The 19,756-nt window shown below is 39.3% G+C and overlaps 1 protein-coding gene across 7 annotated transcripts in view; it reads left to right on the top strand.

Moving 5' to 3' along the window:
* Positions 1-19,756, top strand: part of PJA2 (praja ring finger ubiquitin ligase 2) — a 125,235-nt gene that overhangs the window by 59,926 nt on the left and 45,553 nt on the right. For 6 of the 7 annotated variants that reach the window (XM_084629257.1, XM_084629258.1, XM_084629259.1 and 3 more), the window contains exons 2-3: positions 487-687; positions 4,839-5,907. In XM_084629257.1, the coding sequence (XP_084485383.1) occupies positions 489-687; positions 4,839-5,907 (1,268 nt within the window). In that variant the 5' untranslated portion in view covers positions 487-488. The remainder of the gene's footprint in view (positions 1-486; positions 688-4,838; positions 5,908-19,756) is intronic. The other variant, XM_084629260.1, reaches the window with a different exon arrangement.

The following is a 19,756-nucleotide window of genomic DNA, read 5'->3' as shown; positions in this document are numbered from 1 at the left end:
GTTCCAGATTGAGACATTTGTGTCACTCAGAAATATGAAAGGGATGAGAAATGATAAAAATCAGGAATAGAGCAAAATTTACTGTGTCAAACTAGTTCCTGATTTCAGTTGAGCTACATTAGGGATGAGTTAGGCCCAGTGTTTGTTTTTAAGCCTTTATTTACTGCAGAGTTTTATCCTGACAGGATAAAAATTAAATATTATTTAAAACAAGGAGAAAAGTCTGGTCAAGTGTACTTTTATATGCCATTAGTATCAAAAGAACTAAAATTTAAGCTGGTAGTGTTCACTGATTATATATAGATTTTAAAAAAATGTTCATGCCAATGCAGCTCAACACTTTAAAGAGGAAAAATGGGAAATTTATTGTGGAAAATGATTCCCTGCTCAAACAAATCAAACCGTAAGGGGAAGGTGAGGAATGGATTTTTGTTTTCCCTCCCTCTTATCTAATGTATTCAGTTTTTCCTGTTTTGTTTCTTGCAGCAATGGGTCAAGAAGCTGGCAAACCTGCTTGGCCCAAACCAGCAGGAGGCTATCAGACCATTACAGGGAGAAGATATGGAAGAAGACACGCGTATGTCAGTTTTAGACCATCTTTGATGAATCAAGACAGAAATTCAAGTCAACAGAATGGAGAATGTGAAGGATTAGAATTAGACGATGTTCAAAAAGAGAAGTCTTTATGTGCGTTCTCTGTAATTTCAAACTGAGACACATTTTCTTTGGGAGGGAACGGAGATGGAAATGTATAGAATGTTGAAAGTCATATGAACAAACTTCAGGTCATATGTTCTGCATCAAAAACTCAATGTGAAGTTTAATGAACATTAGTATTTATCTTGAAATGTTTTAATTTACTTCATAAAATAAAGTAGAGCAACACTGAAAGATTTAAATTTCATAAAATTTCACAAAACATATAATTGTAACCATGAATATGTCATAGAAATCTTATCTTACCCCAGAACCAGATTCTTGAATAATTCCCATGTAAGAGGAAAATACATCATGTTTATTTGCTGCCTCAAATAGAGCTAGAAAACAAAATACTTTACATTCCATGAGCCAAATTCTTCCATCATGTAAGTCCATTGACTTAGCAGAGTTACACCAGAAGTTAATTCGACTATTTGTAAATAATTACAAGAAAAATATGAGAGCGAAAAAGAAATACTGAAATAGCAAATAGACATTATTTTCCTCTTTTCATGAATATTCAGTTTTCTTTGGTTTGCTAATTTTAAACTTCATCCATAATTCATGAGTTTAAAGTAGCATTCAGTTAGAATAATTGAATCTAGAAATTCAAAATGACCTATTAGATCATATGTATAGTCCCTCTTCTTTTGAGTCTATTATATATTCGTAAATGTTTTTGCAGTCTAGTCTTAAATGTGCCAATTAATATTTGTAAAAAGAAAAGGAGTACTTGTGGCACCTTAGAGACTAACCAATTTATTTGAGCATGAGCTTTCGTGAGCTACAGCTCACTTCATCGGATGCATACTTTGGAAACTGCAGAAGATGCATCCGATGAAGTGAGCTGTAGCTCACGAAAGCTCATGCTCAAATAAATTGGTTAGTCTCTAAGGTGCCCCAAGTACTCCTTTTCTTTTTGCGAATACAGACTAACACGGCTGTTACTCTGAAACCTGTCAGATTTAATTATGCAAGTAATATTTACCACTCTTTCACTTAAGAGACTATTCCAAAAGCCAGAAGATCTCACTTTTTTGGAAACTCTTCACATAATTTCATTTCATTATTCTTGAAAGCTTTTTTTATTGTGCTAAGAAATTCCTGTTCCCCTTTTGTGTTTACATCTTACAAATGTTCAGAGTGAGTTGTATGCAAATATTTACCTTATTTGCATCTTCGTTTTCTGGTAGATCAGTGCTAACCCCATGACTTTTTTTTTGCTTTTTTTGGTCTGAACTTCCTGTAGTTTGTCACTATCTTTTTAGATAATGAAGTGCCAACATTGAACATATTGTTTCAGGTGTTCAGAGGAGGTAAATGGTGAAAGGAATATTACTTCTCTGTTCCGTGATATGACTCCTCTACAGATGTAGCTCAAACTTTCATTGACTTTTTGCTGCTATATTTCCTTGTAAACTTATGACTAATAGTAATTATGTGCTCTATAACCCTTAAGTCTCTTCTTGGCATTTCTACTTTCCATATTTTTCCCTGTCATTTAATATTTGTGTTTCGGATTATTTTATTCCCAGATGTATGAGCTTGCATGTTTCCAAGCTGATTCTCATTTTATACTGAGAGTACTGACCAAAACACAGGAGTTATCCCCTGCTAAATTCCATGCCATCTTCAATATATACTTAAACAACCACAAGAGATAGATAGAAGGGACCTCACTATAATGTTTCATCAAAGGCAGCACCTCTAACAGTGCAGTATCCTTTTAGTTTTGCAGTGACAGCATGCCATGTAAGCCCAAATTCTAGTGTGGGAAACCACAACCCGCATCATTGTGTTCCAGAAATGAAAGTGCTATCAACTCACCCTTCTGACATGCCATATCTTTTTTCAGATAAGACTGAAGAGATAAATAAAAATGTTGGGCTACCATAATTAGAGGTGACACTATCTGTGCCACTTATAATTCAAGGTTCTGCAGAAATCTGAGTCTGTATGATACAAGTGTCTCAAGCAGCCATCTGGATTCTAATCGTAGAAATGTAGGGCTGGAAGGGAACTTGAGAAGTCATCAAGTCCAGCCACTTGTGCTGTGGGAGGACCAAGTAAACCTAGGCCATCCCTGACAGGTGTTTGTCCAACTTCTTTTAAAAGTTTCCAATAATGGGGACTCCACGACCTCCTCTGGAAGCCTGTTCCAGAGCTTAACTACCCCTATTGTTAGAAAGTTTTTCCTAATATCTAACCTAAATCTCCCTTGCTGCAGATTAAATCCATTACTACTTGTCTTACCTCCAGTGGACATGTCCTACCTTCAGTGGACATGGAGAACAATTGATCACCTTCCTCTTTATAACAGCCCTTAACATATTGGAAAACTGTTATCAGGTTGCCCATGGGTCTTCTTTTCTCAAGACTAAACATGCCCACTTTTTTCAAACTTTCCTCACAGGTGAGGTTTTCTAAACCTTTTATCATTTTTGTTGCTGTCCTATGGATTCTTTCCAGTTTGTCCCTGTCTTGCCTAAATTGTGGTGTCTAGAATTGGGGTCTCATCAGTGCCTAGTAGAGCAGGATAGTTATCTCCTGTGTCTTACATACCACACTCTGATTAATATACCTCAGAATCATATAGGCCTTTTTTGCATCACATTGATGACTCGTATTCAGTTTGTGGTCCATAATAATCTTGAGCTCCTTTTCCGCAGTACTACCATCTAGACAATTATTCCCCGTTTTGTATTTGTGCATTTGATTTTTTTCCTTCCTCAAGTGAGGTACTTTGCACTTGTCTTTATTGAATTTCATCTTGTTAAATTCAAACCAATTCAACTTGCCACGGTCATTTTGAATTTTAAACCTGTTGTCCCAAGTGCTTGCAACCCCTCCCGGCCTGGTGTCATCTGCGGATTTTTTCTGCATACTCTCTACTTCATTACCAAGTCATTAATGAAAATATTGAATCATACTGGACCCAGGACTGACCCCTGCAGGACTCCGCTAGGTATGCCCTTCCAGTGTAACAGCAAACCATTGATAAGTACTCTTTGAGTACAGTCTTTCAATCAGTTGTGCACCTACCTTATAGTAATTTAATCTAGACCACATTTCCCTAGTTTGCTTATGTATTTGAATAATGTATAACATTTTTAATTAGATTTTTTCTTTTTCTTTTTTTTAAAGAATATACTTGGGTACATCTATTTAACCATGCATATTTCATTCTTCTTTATTCAAAACCCTTTTCTCAGATGTATACAAGCTTTCTGTGCTTCTAACAGGGGTTTAAATTTCATAAGTGCGTGCACTGAGTTATGCGTGCAACTGGAGGTTTCCATGCAAACTTGAATATAAACGTTCCAACCCTGATTTGCATGTGCACCAGTCAGAGATATGAAAGAATGTACACGCTTTTGAAGATTTGGGTCACTGTTCACTTCAAAGCTGATTGGATGCTATACTTATTTAACCTGTTTCTAACTTTTTCCACTCCGTTTTCAAAGTCTGCCATTCTTGATGTTCATTGTCATGTCACCATCAGAGGAGTCTGCCCTCAGTTTTACTATCAAACCTAATTGCAGTGAAATCATTGTTGCTAATTGGAGCCTTTACATTTACTTTCCTTGTTAATTTCTCCTTGTAAGTCAAGAATAGCATTCTTGCTTGCAAGTACAAAATAGGCCTATTTAAAATCCCATTTATGGTACCAATAAATGGCTTCTTCAGATCCTTGCAGAATGTGCATTTTTGCCCATTAATGTATGGGTAGTCTAATTATTAGCAGTATTATTATTAGCAGCAAATTTTTCAGTTTCCTTAACTTTTGAAGCATACTAAATTCCTATAATTCTCATTTCAAACTTCTATTGTCTGAAAGCAATTTAAAAGAGGCTGCCTGCAAATGTGTTTTTGTTTATAGGGCTCTTACGTATTTCTGCTGTCATGAGTGAAGCTGAAATTGTATCATTTAAGTTTGTTTGTTTAGACTTAGTTTAATAAATGGAACCAAAGATATATTAGCTGCACATAAGCACACATGTGATAAACGTACCTGATCATTCAATTGCACTGTTGTTCCAGTCAACTGCCGGCTTTTTCATGAGCAAGCATTGTTAATGAGAAACTTTATATCCAGTTTGATCACTCCAATGTATTCTTTCTTGCGATTTTCTATGAAGGTCCCAATCCATTGGTTCAAGTTTGTTCTGCTTTATCAGATGAATCTTCGTTACAGAATGGTGGATCTGAAGTTCCTGTTGGTAGAACAGAATTGAGGCGAACTGTCGAGACAGACACATCACCATTTTTTCCAGTATGCTATAATCAGGAAGGCAATCAAACCTCAAGGAGCAGTATGAATCCTGATAAAATTCCTGAGGACTGTGCAGAATATACTTCTGGCAAGTGTAGTGATCTGAATGGTCAGAATGGAATTGCTTTTGTAAACATTGACTCCTATGAACCAGATAGCAGTGATGGAGAGGATGATGGTGCACAAGTTGATCTTTCCTTAGCAAAAGAAGAAGCAGGCTTATTTCAAGAAACGCTGGATCACATGCTTTCTGAGTTGGAGAAAGAGGTGGAGTCCTTCAGTAGCATACAGTCACGATTGTCTACTTTTAATCATAATGCTTCCAGAGAAGTTTTTGAAGAACTAGGACCAGTGCCTTCAATGAGATATTATAACATAGACTCAGATCTTGGCCATCGAAATAATAGGACATTTAAAAAATCATCTGCTGAAGACGAAGCTAGAGGAAAAAATAGCTTAAGTGGTAATGCCAGTTGTGAAACACAACAGAGAAAGATGATAGCTGATGTTGCGGTCAGGACCCCTGTAGGGCTTTGTAATGAACTGAATACCAGTGATGGCAAGACTGATCAAGGAAATTCACCTGAACTGGTAGTGAGACCTAAAGTTAGAAAACAAAATGCTACAAACCCATTGGATAGAAAAAAGCTTACTAGTGATGACGAAGCAAAAAGCAGTACTAGGAGGAGGAGTGAAATTTTGGAAGCCCGGCAAGGCAGTGCAGAGCATGTCTTGAGAAATAGCAAAGAAAAAATGAATTCCAGTGTGTTCTTTGACCCAAGAGACTATGAAGATGCTCAAAAGAAAACAGAAAATGATCTAAAAACTAATGTAACCATCCAAGAAAGAACAGCTGTAGTAGATGATAGAGCTTTCTGGGATGAATTTGAAGATTGCAGCAGGCATTTACCTGGTTCCAACAAAGATGAAGACAGGTAAGATTTAATATATACATTATTGTAGCATCTTAAATTTGTAAAAATAATGCACTAATCTGAATAACTTTAGCAACTATTATGAGGTAGTAGTGGTTTAAAAAAGACAGAGTATCTTGGGAATGAATATATAAAATGGCAAAACAAAAAATTGCTCTCTAAATTGTTTGTGACCTTGTCATGAGTTGCCATCTTTCTCCTCCTCAAATTGCTGTGCAATATTAATACCTGTTGCTGTACCGAAAGCCAGAAATGCATCATTGAAGATAGGGTTTTTTAATTTTAAAATATTAACCAGCCCGTTTTTCATTCTACTAATATGTAAGGTATTTGTGCCTCAGTAAGAATTGATAATTTAAAACCGCATTGAATTATAATTTTCTGCATACAGCTATTTGTAGAGAAAGATTACTGAAATAATGACCAGTAAATACTATCTGTAATTTCTTGCTGTAGAAGCATTTCTTTTTAAAGATGTGCACGGTATGGTAGAGAGACTTAGCTGCTACAGTTGTGTATTATACTAGGAGGGTTTAGATTTCTGAAACACTGACCTTCCTGCTATGCTTCAGTGTCTCCATTCTGTATTCAGCCCAAAGTGTACTGTAAGCTAAAGCCCTCCACATACCATGGAACTCTTAGGGCATGTCTACACTTGCCTCCAGAGCGATCGATCCAGCAGGGGTTGATTTATGGCATCTAGTGAAAATGCAATAAATCGACCGCTCTCCTGTCGACTCCAGTACTCCACCAGAGTAAGACGTGTAGGCGGAGTCGACGGGAGCGGACACAGTCAACCTACCGCAGTGAAGACGCCACGGTAAGTAGCTCTAAGTACATTGACTTCAGCTACGCTATTTTCGTAGCTGAAGATGTGTAACTTAGACCGACTTAGCTCGTGCCCACTCCCCCTTCTCCTCCCAGTGTAGACCAGGCCTTAGTCTCTGTCAGAAACATAGATTATCATCCTGCATTCCAAAACAAAATATTTTGAAGATTGGTTAGTGGAAATGCAGTTGGATGAAGTAAGCGTTTTGTTTTTGAAAGCTTATTTAAACTAATATAAAGAGAAATTTTGGAAGTCCTCTGTAGTAGCCTAATAACAGGGGTGACCAAACTGTGGCTTGTGAGCCACATGCGACTCTTTACCATTGACGTGCGGCTCGCGGAGCCCCCATTCTCCACCTACCAGAAAGTGGTGGGGGAGGAGTTTAGGACCTCTGCCTTGCAGTGGGGTGGTGGGGTAGGGGCTTCTGCCCAGTGTGTGTGGGGGTCTGTCAAGGTTCCTCCCCCACTCTGAACTCTAGGGTACAGATGTGGGGACCTGCATGAAAAAACCTCCTAAGCTTATCTTTACCAGCTTAGGTCAAAACTTCCCCAAGGTACAAAATATTCCCCCCGTTGTCCTTGGACTGGCCGCTACCACCACCAAACTAATACTGGTTACTGGGGAAGAGCTGTTTGGACGCGTCTTTCCCCCCAAAATACTTCCCAAAACCCTGCACCCCACTTCCTGGACAAGGTTTGGTAAAAAGCCTCACCAATTTGCCTAGGTGACTATGTTGTACCAATAAAATAAAAACCAGCAGGATCTTATTAAAGGGAAAAAGGCAAAATACCACATTTATTGTGAATACAGAAAGAATCATAGTAAGCAGTTAGTTATAGCTATAACATGCCATTCAATCTCATATTTAGTCACACATTCATTCATACAAACACACACACACACACACAGGTTCTGCAAGGTTGTTATCATAGTTACCAGCCTTAGAGTTGCTCATGCCAAGCCACTGGCCAGGTGGCCTGGACATGAGGAGGGAGCAGGGCCTTGTCAGATGCTCATCTGATGCTCCTGGAAGTTGGTTTGCAGAATCAGACCCCAAAGTTCTCACTTTTTAGAGTCTATTTTTATAGGAATTTCTTCCTATGCCAGTCTATGGGAATTGCTTCATCATGCTGTTGCTGAATCAATCAGCAGATAGCACATTCCTGGCGGCTCCAAGATGTTATCTTGTTCTTTGGTTCTCCCATTCTTGAGGCTGTTGGGTGGATTCCAGTCTGCCCTCCGGGGGGTCCTCTGGTTATTTCCACTTGACGCCTTCTTCAGCCGATGGACACTGGATTCTTAGGCTGGCACCTCCCTGATCATTCAGTTATTATCCACACCAAGCATCCATCCACATACATCCTCTATCTCTATTTTAATCACAATTGTTAATACAACAAAAGGGCGGGGAGTCTCTGGGTGCTGTTTCTGTTGTTAGAGTATTGCTTTGAGTCTCTCTCTCTCTGTGAATTGCTTTGAGAACAGACTCTGTCTTAGAATGTACTAACACAATTAGCAGCTTGCAAGTTTCACACATAGAGGGAGAGAATCAGCACCAAAAACCAAGAGACCTCTTAATTAGTAATACCCTGGAATTTAAACTCTGGGGAATCAAACTCATTTGTGATTTTAATACAGAACTTCTTTAATATGATCCAACATAATCCCCCTTTTGACACTAAGATTTATAATCGTCAGTGTCACTTTCTATGTAGCCTATTCAAGAGAAAGTACTGTGAGGCAATTTGAGTTTGTGATTCCAATTCATGCCACATACATGATCCTAGTGATGTATCTTTACTACAAGGTTCTGGGGCAACAGGCAAGGTGAGGCACACCCACTTTTGAGGAGTCCATTCGGTACAACCTCTAGTGTCCAATAGCTTCCCTCCCTCCCCAGCCCACTGGCTCGAGGTCCAGGGTAGCCAAAAGGATCCCATGTGTAATATGGGGAGTGGGTTAACCTTCAATACCTTTGCCTCCAGGGACTGTTGGTGTGCAATTTTGACAACAATTTCTCCCATTAACAAGTCTGGTTTACAATAGTGGAAACATGTTGCATCCATTCATATTGATAAGTGTCAAACAATGATCTCTTTCTTTTTTGACAAATGCATCAAACCCTTAATATTTCCCAATATGACCCAGAACATTTTGTGTTCCAAAGTAGCTAGTGCAAGTATCTGCATTTCAGTGCATCCCATAGCTATGGCTGTGTAGTATCCTATTTCTAATATATTTTTTTTTCTTATGGATAAGCCACGTGGTAGTATTAAGCCATTACTAAAGATTCCATCGGCCTTTTAGGTTACCCAGACCAATTTGGACCAAGTCTACATTGGCATGTACTTGTTTTTGTATCAGGCTGTCCTGTAGCTGGGACAGAAAGCTTAATTTATTTTTAAGTTCCTGCAGGTCTTCAGTATTTTTTTTTTTAAACACACAACAGTGCTAGCAACAACACAAAACACAAGACAAAACATAGAACACAGAACACAATTTCTATTGTGACAGTAGATTCATGGTATTGGGTTGCTTTTCAGCTGGCAGCTTTTCCTGATTTTCTGAAAGACAAAAAGAACATGTTTCTACCCCTTTTGGGGTGGCAGATTATTGCTTAAAATATTTCTTTTACAAATACCCTTGCTGATTGCAGGCAAAACAGAGAAATTGCCCCCATATTTTCCTGTTTTTGTTCTATAGGCAGGCCAGGTTTCAAAGGCTTTTATCTTTTAAGGGTTATGGGGAAATTATCCCACTGTTTAGTCATTAAATCCCTGAGTTTTCCTTCTTATACAGCAGACCAAGTTTATAATGTTTTTCCTGCTGTGTTAAGCTTTAAGTTTTATTTACAGGTAATAACTGAGAAGCATCATTACCATACGACCTTAAAGGATTTTTCCAAAAATCATACACACTATATGTTGTTACAGGGATACTTATTATCATTAAATTTATTAAAATTATCTTGTTATCCCATGCCTTTTATTTAGACAATTTGTTTGCTGACCAGGTATGTCCTTTATCTGCAGCTCCTTTGTGCTGCTAGTTCTTTCCTTCCTTTATCATTTAGATAATTTGCATTTTCACAGAAACTTCCTGCTTTTGGATTTAAAGCCATCAGCAGCTCAGAGACTCTATCTTAAAAGGGACACAATCAACTTTCACCAGAGTTTTGATTACTTTTAACTTCTGCTTCCAAAACACACAGCAATCTGAAAAAGAAAACCCAACCTATTGTGGCTCCCTTTGGAGCCCTAATAGCATTTTAATTAAGTAGCATGGTATGTTTGCATTTCTTTTGCCCCTTCTACAATATACCCTGCACATGTTCTGGGGCAAATGCACATTCCTTCCATAGTTTAACTTCTATAACATTATCCAGATCCATTTTTACATAAGGTGTCACTATTTCTTTTTTTTGCTTAGAGAGTTTTCATGTACCTTTATCAAAGTGACAGTCTGATTACTCAGAGCCATTTTAAGACTCAGTGTTTCTAACATTGCTTCTTTTTGTTTTGTGCACTTCACCCCTGCTGTTGCTTCAGAGAGGCACTGTCTTTTTTTTAATTTTTTTTTTTTTACTACAACTCTCATCTGCTATTTTGTTACAAAAACAAACAAACAAAAAGAATCCAAAATTTTTTTTTATATTCTCCTGATTTTGACTGCCCTGCTGCAGCCACAACTTAAAAACATTTTAAATTTTGTAAAGCATTGAGTTACCTTTTAAGGGTTAAATGCCAAATCCCAAAGCCAAACAACACTAATTACCTGTGTCTAGCAAAAAGGTCTGTCAGTTTTGCAACTTTGAATTAAAGAGTCAAATGGATTTTTAGTGGCATTATTTAAAACAAAAACAAAACTAACTGGTCCTTAGAACTTTACATATTTACACACACACAGACAGATACATACACATTTTCTTTTCCTTAACATCCCTTCCACACTGCTCTGTTTTTTACATCTTACATTCCCTTTATACATTTGAGGCAGTTAAGTTCCAATAGAACCCTCTTATGTTCTTTTAGCAAATTTGACTAAATTGTCCAGTCAAATGATTTTAATCAGATAGTTTATTTTTGCCTGGCTAATTTACAGACATTCCTTTGGAAAAGGGCCCATTTTTCTTTCAGAATGGCTGCAAAGAAACCAAGAATGCTCTAACACTTTTCCTTTTTAACATTTTCGGTTAAAAGTTGTTTGGGTGAAATACAAAGTTTAACTGCTTAATTCCCTCCAGCCTCTGCAGAGTTAACTTTTTTTTTTTTTACTCTCTTTTCTCTTTGTAATTATGCCTGGGGGTGCCGTACATAGGACCTTCTCCCCCTTTACCTGCCTCCCTCCAGCCTCTGCAGAGTTAACTTTTTCACTCTTTTTGTATTCCTGGAGTGCCTCTTTCACTATTTTCAGCTGGCTTTGGATATTTGTAGCCAGCACCTTCCAATTGTCTGCTCCCTTTTCCATTTGTGCCTTTTCCTCTTTACATGAAGACAAGCGGAGGGAAGAATCCTTACATGCCTCCCACAACAACCAAATTGCTGCTGCATCTCTTTTGGCAGCACTAGAAGGTTTGTATATGAGGATATACTGAGCCAATCTATCCTCTAGGTCCGAAATAGTGCAGACATCAGCTAGGCCTTGTTTAGTCCAAGGACTGTGCCCAAATTTTTGAAGGATTTGTTTAAAAGGTGTAATTTCTTTAACAAAAGGTGAGGTTGGAGTTCCTTCTGACTCCATTCCTCCCTCTAGTACTGGCTTACCCTGTTTTCTTTTAAACATCTTAACATGGATATTTCAATCTCTTTGTCACTGCTGGTATTACTTAGCAAGTGACACAGCCTAGATTCTGAAATCATAGCTTAATCTATGCGTTTTTCCCCTGCTACCTTCCCGGAGGCCAGCAGGTCCCCTGCTACCTTCCCAGAGGCCAGCAGGTCCAGTTAACCTATTTCTCCCTGCTACCTTCTCGGAGGCCAGCAGGTCTGGTTAACCTGTTTCTCCCTGCTACCTTCTCGGAGGCCAGCAGGTCCGGTTAATCTGTTTTCCCTACTACCTTCTCGGAGGCCAGCAGGTCCCCTGCTACCTTCTCGGAGGCCAGCAGGTCTGGTTTAATCTGTTTTTCCTGCTACCTTCTCGGAGGCCAGCAGGTCCCCTGCTACCTTCTCGGAGGCCAGCAGGTCTGGTTTAATCTGTTTTCCCTACTACCTTCTCGGAGGCCAGCAGGTCTCCTGCTACCTTCTCGGAGGCCAGCAGGTCTGGTTTAATCTGTTTTTCCTGCTACCTTCTCGGAGGCCAGCAGGTCCCCTGCTACCTTCTCGGAGGCCAGCAGGTCCCCTGCTACCTTCTCGGAGGCCAGCAGGTCCCCTGCTACCTTCTCGGAGGCCAGCAGGTCTGGTTTAATCTGTTTTTCCTGCTACCTTCTCGGAGGCCAGCAGGTCCCCTGCTACCTTCTCGGAGGCCAGCAGGTCTGGTTAACCTAATAGAAATGCCTAGCTCACTAGAGCTGGTGGTGTGCACACCAATATTTACAATAACTGAGGTTTTTTACCAATATTCCCCCTTTCGCAATTCTCCACCAAAATGTTGTACCAATAAAATAAAAACCAGCAGGATCTTATTAAAGGGAAAAAGGCAAAATACCACATTTATTGTGAATACAGAAAGAATCATAGTAAGCAGTTAGTTATAGCTATAACATGCCATTCAATCTCATATTTAGTCACACATTCATTCATACAAACACACACACACACACACAGGTTCTGCAAGGTTGTTATCATAGTTACCAGCCTTAGAGTTGCTCATGCCAAGCCACTGGCCAGGTGGCCTGGACATGAGGAGGGAGCAGGGCCTTGTCAGATGCTCATCTGATGCTCCTGGAAGTTGGTTTGCAGAATCAGACCCCAAAGTTCTCACTTTTTAGAGTCTATTTTTATAGGAATTTCTTCCTATGCCAGTCTATGGGAATTGCTTCATCATGCTGTTGCTGAATCAATCAGCAGATAGCACATTCCTGGCGGCTCCAAGATGTTATCTTGTTCTTTGGTTCTCCCATTCTTGAGGCTGTTGGGTGGATTCCAGTCTGCCCTCCGGGGGGTCCTCTGGTTATTTCCACTTGACGCCTTCTTCAGCCGATGGACACTGGATTCTTAGGCTGGCACCTCCCTGATCATTCAGTTATTATCCACACCAAGCATCCATCCACATACATCCTCTATCTCTATTTTAATCACAATTGTTAATACAACAAAAGGGCGGGGAGTCTCTGGGTGCTGTTTCTGTTGTTAGAGTATTGCTTTGAGTCTCTCTCTCTCTGTGAATTGCTTTGAGAACAGACTCTGTCTTAGAATGTACTAACACAATTAGCAGCTTGCAAGTTTCACACATAGAGGGAGAGAATCAGCACCAAAAACCAAGAGACCTCTTAATTAGTAATACCCTGGAATTTAAACTCTGGGGAATCAAACTCATTTGTGATTTTAATACAGAACTTCTTTAATATGATCCAACAACTACAGACCCAGACCCTTGGATCTTAAGAACAATGAACAATCCTCCCAACACTTGCACCCCCCCTTTCCTGGGAAATGTTGGATAAAAAGCCTCACCAATTTGCATAGGTGACCACAGACCCAAACCCTTGGATCTGAGAACAATGAAAAAGCATTCAGTTTTTTACAAGAAGACTTTTAATAAAAAATAGAAGTAAATAGAAATAAAGAAATCCCTCCTGTAAAATCAGGATGGTAGATATCTTACAGGGTAATTAGATTCAAAAACATAGAGAACCCCTCTAGGCAAAACCTTAAGTTACAAAAAAGATGCACAGACAGAAATAGTTATTCTATTCAGCACAATTCTTTTCTCAGCCATTTAAAGAAATCATAATCTAACACATACCTAGCTAGATTACTTACTAAAAGTTCTAAGACTCCATTCCTGGTCTATCCCCGGCCAAGACGACTACAGACAGACCCAGACCCTTTGTTTCTCTCCCTCCTCCCAGCTTTTGAAAGTATCTTGTCTCCTCATTGGTCATTTTGGTCAGGTGCCAGCGAGGTTACCTTTAGCTTCTTAACCCTTTACAGGTGAGAGGAGCTTTCCCCTGGCCAGGAGGGATTTCAAAGGGGTTTACCCTTCCCTTTATATTTATGACAGGGTCTCTGGACTTCTGCTTAATAGGGAGGAGGGTCTTGGGGCTTTAGCCCCACAGGGTGCACCTGCTGGGGCTTGGGGCTTTAACAGGAGTGGGTCTGAAGCCCCGAGCTGCAGCAGGTGTCTCCCATGGGGCTGAAGTCTTGAGCCCCGGCAGGTGTGCCCCAGCTTTCGAACTTTTGAAGACTGTTGTATGTGGCTCAGAGGGTCAGTAAGTTTGGCCACCCCTGCTATATAACTTTTAGAAGACTTCTCCTTCTTCCCATAGCTTCTGACTAGTTTCACTGACAATCAGTGTAGCCAGCTGTAGAGTGAAATTGATGAGTATCTTGCATGTTGCACTTTCATCTTCACTCTTTAGTTTGCCTTGTGTACCCCGTGACAGCAGCAACCTAGTGGTTCGGGTAGCTTGGCAAATATCCAGCAAATCCACCATGCATAAGCGTCTTATGCTGTGAGTAAATCTTAAATATTACAAAATGCATAAAATGTAATTTCTGTATTTGAGAATGACATGTAGTATTCGCTCTTTAATTTACTCATGTAAGAAAGACCAACTGCTGATATAATCCTCATTGAAGTTTTAACGATCATACTGATCTGCAAAAACTATAAATAGAAGAAATATCCATAGCTAGATAAAAACATAGGTGTAATACCCAAAGGAAGAATTATTCTAAAAGGATTATTAAATTGTTGAGATCTTAAAATCTTTTAAAAATACGTCTTCAACTTGTTGCTGTATTTTTTTGTTATAAAGATACTAACTACCGAAACGACATGAATGGAACATTGGGCTTGCCTCCTTGTGTTAACTTTAAAGACAGAGTTAAGTTTCACAGGCCATCCATAATCATGCTTTATGTAGCACTTTCTAGCCTAAAGATCCCATGGCAACTTTTTAAAACTACTACCAAATCTTACAAGCGTAGGTGCCTAAATTAGATCCCTAAATAAGTGGCCAAGGGGTGTGTGCGTGTTAAGAGGTGCAGAGCACCCTAGCTACCACTGAGGACTGTCACTTTTACTGGTAGGAATAGAGGAAAAAGGGGCAAGTTGTTGTTCACCTGTGTAATTTGGTAATTTCTTTTAAACACTTCACCCTGGTTGGTTAGGAAGTTAAAGGTCCTTTGCTGTGAGGGAATTCTTGAACTCTCTTTGTGTGTTGTTCAGGGGGGATTTGATTTAAATCACGATTTAAATCACTAGTCAGGAAGACTTGATTTAATCATGGATTTCTACATAAAAGTGCGTTCTTGTTGGTTGTTATAATCTTAATACATATTCTTCATAACTCAGAGATAGATGGAGGTTTCATTTTTAGAAGGCACACACTATACATTTTTTAAGTGATTTATTTTGAAAACTTTTCAGTTTGGTTTGGTTGTTTGGTTATTTCATTTACCAAAGTTTAATTAAAGCAGATATTTATGAAGTCATTGGGAGGTGAACTATCTCCAATTCAACAGATTAATCATTAATATTTGGAGGATTTTCTTGCTATGCGGTATTAGGAGGAGAACATCACCAGACAGACGTTTAAATTGTTGTATTTAATTAAAACAACAACGTTATGTAGTCTGGATTTTTTCTTCAACAGCAAACGTATAATATTTTAACAAAACAAGCATCTGAATTTTTAAATTTAGTTAAACGTTCAAGTTTTCTAAAATCAGGTTTGTTTTTGTTAAATTGTTTTTAACTAAAATAATTAAATGGCATTTAAAAAAAAATCGACTATGTCAGCCAGGTCAACATGAGAAACTTAAAATATTGGCTTCTGCAGCTAAGTATTGTCTTCCCCTTCATTTTCCTGTTTGTTCATAATCTGGAAAAGAAAAACAAGCTTTCCTGCTTTTTCAGGTCCCAAACGATTTTTCAATTTGTAATGAATTAGTCCAAAGGAAGAAAATATTTTTTCTACACCTGCAGAAGAAGGTACTGCTGTTAAAAATCAGATTATCACTTCAGCCGTCTCTGAATCCAAGGTCTTAAGTGACTTCCTCCAGTTCTCTGGTGTGCCTTTCTTTAGAACATCATCAGCAAACATATATTTCTTGAATGGTTCTTATTCCCAAACTGGGAGTCTTTTATGGCCTGCTGCCATTATAGGTTTTCCCTTCTAGTGAGAGAACGGTATGGTAGATCTCAAATCAATGAAGGCTAAAGTCAGAAAGACCTCAAGACTTCTGGAATATGCTGCTCAAACACTTTCACTTTTGTTTCTACTGCCTGTCCCTCCCTTCTCACATTGATCTCCAAACTTTTCCTTGTCCAGATCTATTCCACCCCCAACAATCTGCTATTCATTGAACTTTTTGAAACTTTGCACTTTTAGAGAGAGATAAGGGATTGACTCTGTGTGCACAAATTTGCAGAGGGATAGTAGGGTTGATGTCTGTTGTTTCTCTCCTCTATATATTTATTTATTTAAAACATTTTTGCTGTTAACAAGCATGTTATCTCTGGAGAGACAAATCCACAGTTTGAGAACTACAAAACTAAGCATCTTTGATTGTATCTTTTATACTGAGTCCCATTGGGTAGATAGAAAGATTAACTTAAATAATCTAGACAGAAGCCCCTGGAACTCCATAAAATTGGTTCCCTAATCCATGAACTATTGGAACTCATTTACAAAACTTGTCTTAAACATTACCTGAATATATTGTCTCATACTATAGAATTAGAATTTATAATCCTTATTCTATGATGAGATATCTTTGAGCTATAATGTATCTTAATTAAAACTATCTTTAGATAAGTTTTTTCCTCAAAAAAGCATTTTATCAAAATAATCCTATTTAAAAATTTTTTTTTAAATCATTGCTTTTTATTCCCCCTCCTGTTATGCTTGGAACTTGTATGATATTCTCAATCAAAGTCTCACTTTCATGTCTTCCAAGAAAAATATATATTTCCCCCTTTGCGCATTACCAATTTCCTTTGTCTTTTACAAGCTGTTATAGCTAGTAACAGTTCTCTATTATAACAGTTATGCCTTAAATAATAGTGAACAAGAGTGACAAGCGCTAGGTGACTGATGACCAAGGACATCTGTGGCCGCATTCATACTCGCATAACCTTTTTTTGGCTGCCTTTTGGGCGGAGAAAATAAATTTTTTGGGGGGGCCCACTTGTACTACTCAAATGTTGATGAGTACTTATTCACACAAGGAATCCCATTGAAATCAGTAGGATGCTATGTGAGCACTTAGTCAGTGTGAGTAAGGGTTGCACAACTGAACCCCCTTAGTGAGGGCTGCCAGCTGAAACCATTATTCAGCCTCTGTTAATTAATTCTCTAAGCATCCATGCTCAATGCAGCATTGTTCCCTTGGGAGTCTATTATTTATTATTATTGTTGATTTATATTGCGGTATCATCGAGGAGCCCCAGTCATAGATCAGGACACTGTTATGCTAGCCACCGTAAAAAGACAGTCCCTGCCCCAAAGAGCTTACAATCTAAGTAGTCTTAGTATCCTGCAAGCCATCTTTCATGTGTTCTGTTCTTTAAAAATACTGTTTTTTACATAGTTCTTTTGCAGTAACTTCACTTCTCCCTGCTTATCTGCTAGTGCTTGATGCACCCTGGTAGTTGACTAGGTTTGACTGATTTTACTTTACTGAGAAAGGGACAGCTTTGTCATATCTATCAGCTAGCCTCATATTATGTATCTGTCAATGTAGAGCTTCTGTCCTTTAGTTGTGCATGTGTTTTTCCTCTTGTGGATGATGATCCCTCACGCTAATCTTTGGGAGGTGATGGCATCAGTCAGCATCTCTATATATGGCTCCTGATTGCCACAAAAGATAAATCATTCTATTTCTAAAATACCTATGTTATCACCATGTTGCTTCCACTAGAGATTTCTTCACCAGATATGAAGTACTAACTGACAAAGTGGGGAAGAGAGAGAACATAAAAAAAAATCAGCCAAACCGTCATCTTCCTTCTTATATTGAAGAATGACATCTTAAAGCCTATACATTTTTTAAAAAATGACATTCATTGCTCTTAACAGGTGAGCATCTCATAAACACTATGGTATACTTCTGATTATCCAAATAGTATGGATAACATGGATTTTCTTTGGATAATCAGGAGCTCTGATAATCAAGAGGGCAGGAGCCATTCAGCAGCTTGGTGGACTCTTCCCACAGCTGGGGACTTGTCATCGTCATCCTCCTGGCAGTCCTCGACGGGGTCTCTGCTCTGCCCCATTTGCTCATTCCCATGACAGTGGGCTGCAGAAATCTCTTTGCACTTCCATAAGGCAGGTGACACCCTATCCCTGTAGGTGCAAGGGTGCAGTGGGGAGCCTGTGGTCCTGGTGAGACAAGAGCAGAGATCCCTGGCTAGGACTCTGTTCTGCTCTGCTCTGCCACAACCAGAGCCTTCCCTGCAGCTTGTCCTTGCACGGATTGGATGTCACTGACTGCAGAAGTTCAAGGAGCCCTTTCAAGGTTCCTTCCCCACTCTGAACTCTACGGTACAGATGTGGGGACCTGCATGAAAGACCCCCTAAACTTATTCTTACCAGCTTAGGTTAAAACTTCCCCAAGGTACAAACTTTTACCTTTTGTCCCTGGACCTTATGCTGCCACCACCAAGGTGTCTAACAAAAATAACAGGGGAAGTGCCCACTTGGAAACGTCTCCCCCACAATATATCCCCCCAAGCACTACACCCCCTTTCCTTGGGAAGGCTTGATTAAAAATCCTCACCAATTTGCATAGGTGAACACAGACCCATACCCTTGGATCTTAAGAACAATGAAAAAGCAATCATGTTCTTGAAAGAAGAATTTTAATTAAAGAAAAAGTAAAAGAATCACCTCTGTAAAATCAGGATGGTAAATACCTTACAGGATAATCAGATTTTAAACATAGAGAATCCCTCTAGGCAAAACCTTAAGTTAGCAAAAGATACAAAAACAGGAATATACATTCCATTCAGCACAACTTATTTTATGAGCCATTTAAACAAAACAGAATCTAACACATATCTAACTAGATTGCTTACAAACTGTTTACAGGAGTTGTGACCTGCATTCCTGCTCTGGTCCCGGCAAAAGCAGCACACAGACAGAGAGGACCCTTTGTGTCCCTCGTCCGTCCCCCCCCCCCCGCCCGCCTCCAGCTTTGAAAGTATCTTGTCTCCTCATTGGTCATTTTGGTCAGGTGCCAGCGAGGTCATCTTAGCTTCATAACCCTTTACAGGTGAAAGGATTTTTCCTCTGGCCAGGAGGGATTTAAAGGTGGTTAGCCTTCCCTTTATATTTATGACAAGCCCTCTGCAGCTCTGGTGTCACACCCCCATTCACTCCTATGACAAGAGGGCTTTCAGAGGGTTCCCTGCACTGCTGCAGGAGCCATTTAGCCACAGGGTGGCTTCCCTCACAGCTGGGGGTTCATCCTCCTCTTCACAGTGTTGGTGGGACGGGGGAGGTGGCTCTGTTCTATTATCTGAAGCTCTTGATTATCCAAATTCCTTCCTTGTGCCCTAACATGATATACATGACCTCTGCATCATATATCTCATGCCGGGGAACAAGGAAGAGATCTGAATAATGCAAAGGTTCGGGTAATAGTGTTTTGGATACATGGGCGTATGCTGTAATTGAGTTTCGTAACACCTTGTAAGTTAGGGAAGTAGTATTCTCATCTTGCAGTTAAGGAGTTAAGTCACTAAGGGTAACATTTTCAAAAGCACTTAAGTCCCATTGAAAGTTAGTGGGACTTAAGTGCTTTTGAAAATGTTACCCAAATAACATGTTACCCAAAGAAGCATGGCCAAAATGACATAAGTCTTTGGCAGAGCTGGAAATAGAAATCAGATCTCTGGCGGTCCAATTTT

Source organism: Lepidochelys olivacea (genome assembly GCF_965140295.1).
Source record: "Lepidochelys olivacea isolate rLepOli2 genome assembly, chromosome: 5".
Lineage (NCBI taxonomy): Eukaryota > Metazoa > Chordata > Testudines > Cheloniidae > Lepidochelys > Lepidochelys olivacea.
Note: the sequence above shows the minus strand (reverse complement) of the source record. Positions and strands in the feature narration are given on the sequence as shown.